This window comes from Dermacentor variabilis, chromosome 7 (genome assembly GCF_050947875.1).
Source record: "Dermacentor variabilis isolate Ectoservices chromosome 7, ASM5094787v1, whole genome shotgun sequence".
Lineage (NCBI taxonomy): Eukaryota > Metazoa > Arthropoda > Arachnida > Ixodida > Ixodidae > Dermacentor > Dermacentor variabilis.
In genome coordinates this window covers 113,412,134-113,423,678 of record NC_134574.1, presented here as the reverse complement: position 1 = coordinate 113,423,678, position 11,545 = coordinate 113,412,134, and the positions used below count along the sequence as shown (strand labels likewise).

Here is an 11,545-nt window from a genome sequence, read left to right as displayed (position 1 = left end):
CTAGTCTTTCACGTGCACCTAAGAATGAGAATTCGAGGTCCACGAATTCTGGTACGTCGCAATGACGTCTAGTCACCTCATCGTTGCCAAACATGCCTCGCCGAGTGGCCCTTGAATGGATGCTGTTCTAAAGAACGCGTAATTTTTTAAACAATCTGTACGCTCCATCACTTTGGCAAACGGAAGCGTCAGCTTGTGTTATTTCGACGTGCAGCACTTAATCATAGATCCTTTAGGCACGACTTACAAGGTGCCATTTAGTGACACGCACCAGACTTTAGAAGCGAGCAGGCTTTTGCTAACTATGCACATTTCTATACAGCGCTGAAGACCAGAACAATGTTTACGAAGGTGGACAAACAAGGAGTAGAAAGGCTAGTTATACTTGCATCGGTCATGTCCATGGTCCTTGTTACGTTTAAGAATGCGCCCTTTGGAAATTCCAGGCAGTCACTAGTTTTAACCAAGAAGAAGTTGACTTCTCTGAGAAGAAAAAAAGAAAAGAGCCGAGAAGAAAGCAGGAAATAAAGTCACGTTTTGGGAGGATGCCGGTGCTCTTCTGCAGTAGGATTTGCGTCTAAAAATCTTAAAACTACATTGCGATGAAATGTCCACTTTCTGAGTTTGTACGATGAACAAGAACAGAAATAATATATCACTGAGAAAAATGAAATGTCAGGTAATATAATTGTGATCGACAAGGCTCGGGAAAAGCGCAAAAGTTTCGTGACGAGAAGGAGTTCACGTCGCAAAGTAAAGATAAATGCGTTATCGCGAATCAATTTAACAGCAGAGCTCAAAGCGTTGACACTGTGACTGTAATGAAAGAATGTCGTTTAATCTATAGAAATTACGTGGCGGTTCCGGAAAGAAGCTATAAGAAAAGTAGCGAGAGCAGATGTCAGTGAGTGGCCCCAAATCACGAGCAGATTATTTTCCGTAGAAAGGCTACGGGCTATAGCTGTCTTCGAGGCAGCGATTCATCTAATGTTTTATGGTAATAAACAGCAGGGACATCTTGGCAACCACCACGTTTAGCAATGTATCTGTACAAAACTGTCTTGCTGGCGCCGGGTATGCCTAAGGATTCACGAACGGTAAAGACTTTATGAACACTGCTTGTGTGAGAACCATCACTTCGCCTCTCTCTGTCACAGGTTGATCAAGACATGACTGTTATCCTCACTGAAAGCAAATTATTTAGTTTTGCTGTTTCGCGCAATGGTACTAAGTCGTATTCATACACATATCCACAGGCGGGCGTTGGGCGATATTTGCCTTATGTAGAGTGTACTGCATTCCTGAATACTCACTGCGTCAGTTTCTCGATGTCGAACAGGTGATGAGTAGTGCTGTCGAATGCCGGCAGCGTGAATGTGATACTCCAACTCTTGCGATGCTCTTGCAGACCGCGGTTGATTTGCTGCACGTCCGCAAGCGAGGAACATGATCTGGTAAGTATACGCTTCCTTCCCGTCCTTCACTGTTTTTTCTCTAAGAACCTACTTGGCTTAAGAAGTCGAGCCTCCGGACCTCATTACAATAAATGTTTTCACACACACACACACCTACTTTGAGTAAGTCAAGCGCCCATAAGTTCAGGCACTCTATTTTATGTTTTATTTCAATCATCCCATTCAAGACGGGCGGATAGATGCTTTCGAGATATCATTGTCCTTATCTAAGAGTGGTTTCAGCAAGTGGTTCGTCTTGTTAATAAGCGGTTAAACGGTTGGTGGAAAAGTGAGAATTTATTATCGTCTTTCCTTTTTTGCTGTTTCAAATAATGAAATAAGTTCCTACTATTGGACCATTAGCTGCTTGCCTCTTGCGCAAGCATTAACAGAGGGCGAATCGCATGTGCTGGCCAGCGAGAGTGATGGGAAGGTAAAAGGCTAGATTGGTTAGAGGGTTCAGAATGAACTCCGTACAACAACTTCAATCACTGCTATCTCTCTTGAGTGTACAGAATTCAGTGAGACAAAATTTTAAATTATAGGAAACCGGCGAGCTCGGCCGGAGAAACAGTTTTTTTTCTTCACTGAACTTTGCAGCCGAGGGGAAGCTGAGGTTAGGAAAAGAAGTGAGAACAGATAGAATATGCAGAATAAAACAGTGCGAAGAGTACAGTGGCTTACGCGTGCGAACTCGATATGAGGCACACAGGTCTTCGCCGCACTGTGCTTCACCAGATTGTCCACGTCACTCAGTGGGGCTACTGTTATGAACATACATAGGGTAAAGCGCTCTCACCCTAATGAACGGATGGATGTAGAGAGCGTTGTCCCAACTGCGTATCGAATCCTGAAGCGACTGGGACCCCGAAAAGAAGTCTAGGACGACGCCGTCGAAGTCGTACGCCCTGAGCCACTGCGCCAGGCTCTCTGTCAGGTCCTTCCAGAGGTGCACTTCTGGAAAGAGCTGCCAGTACTTTTCCACTGGATCGTGGGGGCCGCCCACAGCGAGAAGCAGCTTCAGCTTTGGGTTGCGATCTTTGAGCTCCCTAAGCTGGGCGAAGACTCCTTTCAATACGCAAGGAGGAAGGGAGAGCCTTGGTAAATACGAAGCATTGATGCAGGCAATAACGCTAAGGACGTTGTGTAAAGCCAGTTGTTCACTTACTGTTCGGTGGCAGAAGCCAGATCGGGTTGTAGAGGAAGGAATTGGCATACGATTTTGCATCTGGATCTGAGTAAAAAAAAAAGAAAAAAGAAGCCCCACTATGTTTATGCACATTCCGCATAATCAGTGAGACGGAATTTTAAAAAGACACCTTGAGTCAGGAGGGAAATGAAAGAATCTGAATTTTTTTGCTTATGCTTAGCTCTTTCGATAGTAGAGGGTATTACCTTCCTCTTATTACAACTAGCTTTGGCTGCAGTAATGCTACGCGGCTAGTCAACTGAAATATTGCCATGTTGTCTGGGATTATATTATTAAAAACGATCGTGTATCCTCGTTGGCAAGAACTTGGGCAAACGCCACTCATGATTACGATCGGTGTCACAAAAGAGTGGTCCCGTACCTTGGCAATCAACCACGGGAGGCACTTTCATGAGATAAATTTAGCAGCTAGAGCCCTGAGATTCCTATCTTTCGTTCCTATGTTTCCTATCTAGATTCCTATGGATTCCTATCTTTTTTATAGATTCCTATCTTTCGTTCACGAGGGCTCTAAATCAACGATAGCGGGAAGCGATACAGCCGAGAGTGGGTGGTTGCTGACGTAACATTGACACGTTTTTTGTGGAATGCATTTTATTCCTCTTTTTCTTCAACTTCCTAGAAATACGTGGGACCTTGGTGCATTATCTGAATTCTAAGAACTCTATATGGCGCAAAGATGATCATTAAACGCGACACGAATATGGAAAATGCAGAAATACAACAACATCCCATTACAAGGCAGAAGCCGTATTTTGTAACGATTCATTTCATTTTTTCCGTCCTTTAGGCTGGCGTCATTTCTTCGGACGTCATCAACCGCGCCACCGTTATCGATGAGATCAGCCACTCGACGGGACAGATAAGAAATGAAGAATAAAAAAAAATGAAATTGATCTTTACAAAAGGCAAGTAGGGGGTGGCATTTTCCCGTGTTTTCACGTCTCGAATGTCGGCATAATTGTTATCTCAATAACACATTCGAGGTGTCGATTGTTGGAGCCCTGCTTTTACGAAGCTCGATAGCGTACGATTTCGCTGTGAATTCTGGCCATGATGCGTTAAGTAATAAATGAAGAAACGAATTAAGTAATTATTGAATTATTAATTAGTTGATTAATTGGTTAATTACTTAATTAATTACATACCTACTTAATTCTTTTACCCTCAGGGTCATGCAGGCGTTACAGAGGGGACTCGGCAGAAAGAAAACTAAAGCAGACAGCGGGAAAAATGCAGACAAATAAATGCTCGCTCGTATATGCTCAATGTTAGTTAAAGAACTAACAATGAAATCGTTAGTAAACACAAAACACAGAACTGTCAATGTTCATACAATACCAATGAAAACTTTGCGAAAATGACTGATGTCGGTGATAGATACGATTTCATTGGGAAGATCGTTCCATTCCTTTGAAGTGCAAGAAACAAATGAGGATAGAAAAACGGTTGTTCTGCTTAACAGTATGGCTACTCTGTGAGAATGGCCTATTGCGGCGCAATGTGTAATCGGGCCGATGGAAGAAGCTATTGTGCAAAGCGGAATGATAATATAACTTGTGGAGCATCAGTGAGCCGACAAATTTCTCGTCGTGAAGTCAACAACGGAAGATTCAAGATTAGTTTTCATTGCTGTCATGCTTCCTCCTCGGTTAAAATTGGAAAGAATGAAACGAACACAGTTAAAAAAAATGAAGTTTCCAAAATGAAGTCACGCGGTCGTCTAACGGCCGTGTTGCTTATTTTTTTTAAAGCAACGCCTTCTTTGCACACATTCCCTGCTTTCGCATAGCTGCTGTTGGGTCGGTCATCATCTGGGTGGATATATTTGTGGATATACGATGTTTAAACGTGCGCCGAATGCTAGTAGCAGCTCACTGGCTTATATCATAACCACCGTATACTGATAGACCAAACGGCACAAGGAAGCTTCCGGCCCTCTTCGCCGGATCAAATGCCAGCCACGGCAGCCGCATTTCGATGGGGGCGAAATGCGAAAACATCCATTTACTTCGATTCAGGTGCGCGCTAAAGAACCCCTGGTGGTGCAAAGTATTCTGGAGTCCATCAATACGGCGCGCCTCATAATCAGATTGTAGTTTTGGCATGTCAAACCCCATAATTTAATTGTTCGTTAAATTAACCCTCCGAACCTCTGTTCTGCGTAATAAGAGACAAGTTTCTACACGAAACCCGCACCACACGTTATCGGCTCACAGGTATCTCCAGAGTCGGTCTAGCTATTAGAATAGCGCATTTTATTGTACACATTCTGTGATTTACATAATTTTAGTTGATTTAGGTGTTAGGCACTGCGCGTGTGGCCCATTCTTGAGCAGTTCTCTAGAATGGGCTTGTGCCACTATCACGTAGGGAGCAGATAATCTTTAAATGTAGCAAAATATGGTCGTATTTCTTTATGCACGCCACTGCCATCACCATTCCTGCCTCGACGAGCGCCATCGCATTCGTCCTCCCGAGCACGGCTGTGTAGACGTCTGACACTGCGAACGCGATCATAAAGAGCTTGACTGAAGTTTCGCTTCACGTGGGCTCCAACATGTTCGTTGGACTTACATAATAAGTTCCTTTTAAGGCGAAATCCTTTCTAGGCTCTTGGTGAAGTTTGTGTCAGCAGACCTGACCTCCGGAGTGTCCGCTGAAGCGTCATCATGCCATATGAAGGCAGATTAGAGACAGTTTAAAGGATGAAAAATGATTGATAGGGACAGTTAGTGAATGATAACGTTATAATAGAGATTGTTAGAGGCTAATAATGACTAGTAATTACTAATAATGACTACTAATGACTCCGAAATGACCAATATGTCTAACGACAACTTGTAACGACTACTAATCATTAGAAATGAATAAACATGCTTAATAACGACCAGTAATGACTGCTATTGACTATGATATGACCAACATGTCTAACGACGGCTTGTAATGACCACAACTGATTCATCATCATCATCATCATCATCATCATCAGCCTTGTTACGCCCACTGCAGGGCAAAGGCCTCTCCCATACTTCTCCAACTACCCAGGTCATGTACTAATTGTGGCCATGTTGTCCCTGCAAACGTCTTAATGTCATCCGCCCACCTAACTTTCTGCCGCCCCCTGCTACGCATCCCTTCCCTTGGAATCCAGTCCGTAACCCTTAGTGACCATCGGTTATCTTCCCTCCTCATTACATGTCCGGCCCATGCCCATTTCTTTTTCTTGATTTCAACTAAGATGTCGTTTACCCGCGTTTGTTGCCTCACCCAATCTGCTCTTTTCTTATCCCTTAACGTCACACCCATCATTCTTCTTTCCATAGCTCGTTGCGTCGTCCTCAATTTCAGCAGAACCCTTTTCGTAAGTCTCCAGGTTTCTGCCCCATATGTGAGTACTGGTAACACACAGCTGTTATACACTTTCCTTTTGAGGGATAGTGGCAACCTGCTGTTCATGATTTGAGAATGCCTCCCAAACGCACCCCAGCCCATTCTTATTCTTCTGGTTATTTCAGTCTCATGATCCGGATCCGTGGTCACTACCTGCCCTAAGTAGATGTAGTCCCTTACTCCTTCCAGTGCTTCGCTACCTATCGTAAACTGCTGTTCTCTTCCGAGCCTGTTAAACATTACTTTAGTTTTCTGCAGATTAATTTTCAGACCCACCCTTCTGCTTTGCCTCTCCAGGTCAGTGAGCATGCATTGCAATTGGTCTCCTGAGTTACTAAGCAAGGCAATATCATCAGCGAATCGCAAGTTGCTAAGGTATTCTCCATCAACTTTTATCCCCAATTCTTCCCACTCCAGGCCTCTGAATACCTCCTGTAAACATGCTGTGAATAGCATTGGAGATATCGTATCTCCCTGTCTGACGCCTTTCTTTATAGGGATTTTGTTGCTTTCTTTGTGGAGGACTACGGTGGCTGTGGAGCCGCTATAGATATCTTCCAGTATCTTTACATATGGCTCATCTACACCCTGATTCCGTAATGCCTCCGTGACTGCTGAGGTTTCGACTGAATCAAACGCTTTCTCGTAATCAATGAAAGCTATATATAAGGGTTGGTTATATTCTGCACATTTCTGTATCACTTGATTGATAGTGTGAATATGGTCTATTGTTGAGTAGCCTTTACGGAATCCTGCCTGGTCCTTTGGTTGACAGAAGTCTAAGGTGTTCCTGATTCTATTTGCGATTACCTTAGTAAATACTTTGTAGGCAACGGACAGTAAGCTGATCGGTCTATAATTTTTCAAGTCTTTGGCGTCCCCTTTCTTATGGATTAGGATTATGTTAGCGTTCTTCCAAGATTCCGGTACGCTCGAGGTTATGAGGCATTGCGTATACAGGGTGGCCAGTTTCTCTAGAACAATCTGACCACCATCCTTCAACAAATCTGCTGTTACCTGATCCTCCCCGGCTGCCTTCCCCCTTTGCATAGCTCCTAAGGCTTTCTTTACTTCTTCTGGCGTTACCTGTGGGATTTCGAATTCCTCTAGGCTATTCTCTCTTCCACTATCGTCGTGGGTGCCACTGGTACTGTATAAATCTCTATAGAACTCCTCAGCCACTTGAACTATCTCATCCATATTAGTAACGATATTGCCGGCTTTGTCTCTTAACGCACACATCTGATTCTTGCCTATTCCTAGTTTCTTCTTCACTGTTTTTAGGCTTCCTCCGTTCCTGAGAGCCTGTTCAATTCTATCCATATTATAGTTCCTGATGTCCGCTGTCTTACGCTTGTTGATTAACTTAGAAAGTTCTGCCAGTTCTATTCTAGCTGTAGGGTTAGAGGCTTTCATACATTGGCGTTTCTTGATCAGATCTTTCGTCTCCTGCGATAGCTTACTGGTTTCCTGTCTAACGGAGTTACCACCGACTTCTATTGCGCACTCCTTAATGGTTCCCATGAGATAGTCGTTCATTGCTTCAACACTAAGGTCCTCTTCCTGAGTTAAAGCCGAATACCTGTTCTGTAGCTTGATCCGGAATTCCTCTAGTTTCCCTCTTACCGCTAATTCATTGATTGGCTTCTTGTGTACCAGTTTCTTCCGTTCCCTCCTCAAGTCTAGGCTAATTCGAGTTCTTACCATCCTATGGTCACTGCAGCGTACCTTGCCGAGTACGTCTACATCTTGTATGATGCCAGGGTTCGCGCAGAGTATGAAGTCGATTTCATTTCTAGTCTCACCATTCGGGCTCCTCCACGTCCACTTTCGACTAACCCGCTTGCGGAAAAAGGTGTTCATTATCCGCATATTATTCTGTTCTGCAAACTCTACTAATAATTCTCCTCTGTTATTCCTAGAGCCTATGCCATATTCCCCCACTGACTTGTCTCCAGCCTGCTTCTTGCCTACCCTGGCATTGAAGTCGCCCATCAGTATAGTGTATTTTGTTTTGACTTTACCCATCGCCGATTCCACGTCTTCATAAAAGCTTTCGACTTCCTGGTCATCATGACTGCATGTAGGGGCATAGACTTGTACCACCTTCAATTTGTACCTCTTATTAAGTTTAACAACAAGACCTGCCACCCTCTCGTTAATGCTATAGAATTCCTGTATGTTACCAGCTATTTCCTTATTAATCAGGAATCCGACTCCTAGTTCTCGCCTCTCCGCTAAGCCCCGGTAACACAGTACATGCCCGCTTTTTAGCACTGTATATGCTTCTTTTGTCCTCCTAACCTCACTGAGCCCTATTATATCCCATTTACTACCCTCTAATTCCTCCAATAATACTGCTAGACTCGCCTCACTAAATATGCTTAGTAGTGAGCAAAAAGGACTAAAAGAAAGAAGAGAAAGAGACGAGGCAAAGAGGAATAGGCGAATGATAGGAAGAAGCGTAGGTTTTCGCTGTCCACCTCTTAAGGGAGATCTTTAGAGACCCTGTAATTTTTCTGAATGAAGTTGACAAGCGAGGAGCTACGAAGAGAAACAAGTAATTCGCGCGTACCGAGCGTCAGCTCCTTGTCGGTGAGCTTGATCCAGCCATTTTTTTCGTTGACGGTCACGTGTGAGTACACGACTGCGTTGCACAGTTCGGCGGGGATGTCGCGAACTGTGGACTTGTAAGGATCGGGCCGCCAGCGGGAGAAGCCGTCCCAGAAGCAGAAGGTGTAGTAGTTGGGCTTCTGAGCCGCCACTGCGGCTGAAAAAGAAAAAGAAATGCAGCGCAGGGAACTTAAACAGCGTTGCATAAACACGTCTAACGGAGTGGCAGACATGTGCTTTCAACGTTGGCAGCGACATCGGACAGCACTTTCGCGCTGCGAGTTGGCAGTGTCGCTGTGTAGTACTGCGCTGCAAGAAACAAGTAATGTTTGTATGCGCGAATCTAGCATAATGCCCTTCCAACTTACAGCCGTGTCAGAAGAATGGTTTCAAATGTTATTAAATTCGACCTGCGCAAACATTTCAGGGCGTCATTGAATGACGAACACGAGTGAGTAAGAGAAAATTAGTGTCACTTAAGCAGCAGGAAATGCATGGTGAGCTGAATAACGGCGGTGTAGCTCGGAAGCGTTGTGACCTCAGCACTGGCGAATAATAGCTTCAGGTGCGGCATCTTTAAGATGTGATTCTTCCTTATGGAAGGACATATTCATGTGTGTTTTGGCACTTTGAGTTCTTAAGTACAAACACTTTCATTTATATACACATCCATGCAGTAGGGCACGCTTCTCGAAAAAAAGTACCATGTAGAAGGGCATACTCAGCAATGAACCGGATCCACGTTATCCACCAGGTAGTTAGGCGCCCGTGAAATATAACCAACGCTTTTATATGGCCGACATAGGATATAAAAAGGCATTCGATTCATTACACATGAAAGTAGTCGTAGAGCCATTAAATTTAAAAGGAGTAGAGAAAGCATTCGAGAACACTTAGAATATGTGTACGAAGATACCACAGCAATTGTAATTCTACACAAGAAAAGAGGATAAGGTGCCTAATGAACACGACTCATGTGGCAACACGACTCATGTGGCAACACGACTCATCTATGCAATGCCTGGAGACGTAACCTAATCTAGCAGCTTGAATGCTTCATCCAAGCATGCAGCGTAAGAAGAAGTTAGAGTGAGAAGAATCAGATGCGATAATTAATCGGGACCCCTCAACAAGCTTTCGTTTGCAGATGACATCGTCCTGTTCATCGGCGCTGGAGATTAATGATGAATGATTGAAGATTTGAACTGGCGAAGTGTAAGGTCGACGAAACATATAGAGAACACTGCGGTAAGGTTCAAAATAGCCTTGCAAGATAATTAAGAGCTCACGGTTTTCCGCTTCTAAAAGCTCTGAAGAGTGTGCTTGTCTGGACCAAATTGTCACTGGGAAAACGCTTTCGTGAGATAGAAACGTTCAGATGAATAACAATGGTTGGAGCTCATATGGCAGCTACTACCAAGTTCTGACCAGCAGTCCATCATCAATAAAAAAAAGCAATTGTAACATAACAGCACTCTACCTTTTAGTGTGAGATATCAACTAGATGGGAAGTATGAGATAACAACTAGATGGGAACTTGGTTGCCATGGCAACAAAGATGCTTGAGATGAAGCTAAGTGGAGCGCAATTAGCGATGAAGTGAAACACGGTGGGCTTCACATTAGGAGACAGGGAGGCAGAGGCGTGGATGAGAAAGCAGACGGGTTTAGCGGATAGTCCAGTGTAGCTTAAGAGGAAAAACTTCGTGTTTATCAGGTGAAGAAATATGTAGAGCAGAAGAACAGTGGTCTGTTAGGGTAACGGAAAGAGTGAGGGTAACGTGATGTGAATAGACTAGGAGAATGACAGGCTTAGAATGAAGCAAGCTGACGCAAGGCAGGGGTAGCTAGAAGTTGTTAGGAAAGGCCTCCGTTCTGCAATGGAGGTAAAATAAGCTGGCTGCGATGGTGTACTATATTAAGAACGTACCCATAAGAAAATGTAAACGTGCGCTTCACAGACACTGCATTCAAGAGAGACAGAAGGAAGGAAAAAGGCAGGGAGTCAACCAGAGCGGGAAATCTGGTACACTACTCTACACGGAGGAACGGGAGAGAGGGAGGTAGAAAGGCATAAAGAAGGCAGAGAGAGAGAGAGAGAGGACAGGGAGCACATACACGCGATCATGGCCGCTCAATATCACCACAGACCCCCACGGCGCAGTATCACTTGTAGAACAAAGAACACCAATTCAGGATACAGTTGCTTGGGCCGTCATATCTTTAGAGACTGCAACAACGCCTTCAGTAGCCCTCACTCCAAAGTGTTAATCACAACATACAAAAATGCACGTGCGGGTTTCAAGCGTGTGTTGACGAAAAAGTATATCTACAATGAATATTGTAAGAGACTATTTTTCAGTCTAAATACATTAGGTATTGCATTTGATAGGTGAATAAGCAGTTGATATAAAGTCGGCTTCCTACACAAAAATAAATCCAGATGCGTTACCGCGCGCCTCGGTGTGTCTCCTGTAGTTATATATGTGCCTGAAAGCATAAAACATGATAAAGAGGTTTGTCGTGCGTAAGGAAAGCTCGATGAAGACGACAGTGGAGCTCGTCAGCTCTAATCCGAACGCGGAAGGTGCTGAGACCCACGAAACGTACCTCCGGTCAGGAGAAAAATGCATGCAGCCAAACGTAATCCGGGAACCATAGCTGAACTCCTGAAACACGGAAATAAAGAAAGTGAATTGTGTATGATAGCGCATCGTGCACCCCCCCCCCCCCCCCTCCTTTCAGTACTATTAGTACTTCCAGCGTGACTGACATAAGCAAAAAAAAAAAAAAGAACGAAATGTTCACCTGTAATCGATGTTTCGGTTCCAAGCAAAGAGGAATAAGATGCTTATCAAAAATATCGGGCGTGCATT

General features: G+C 44.1%; 1 protein-coding gene across 1 annotated transcript; it reads right to left on the bottom strand.

Moving 5' to 3' along the window:
• On the bottom strand, positions 1-11,328 carry LOC142588793 (endochitinase-like). The gene is made up of 7 exons (XM_075700613.1): positions 11,280-11,328; positions 8,633-8,827; positions 2,623-2,688; positions 2,254-2,522; positions 1,314-1,423; positions 390-483; positions 1-18 (listed from the first exon to the last, which is right to left on the bottom strand). The coding sequence occupies exons 1-7, from the start codon at positions 11,326-11,328 to the stop codon at positions 1-3; spliced, it is 801 nt and encodes a 266-aa protein (XP_075556728.1).
• Between the last annotated feature and the right edge of the window lie 217 nt (positions 11,329-11,545).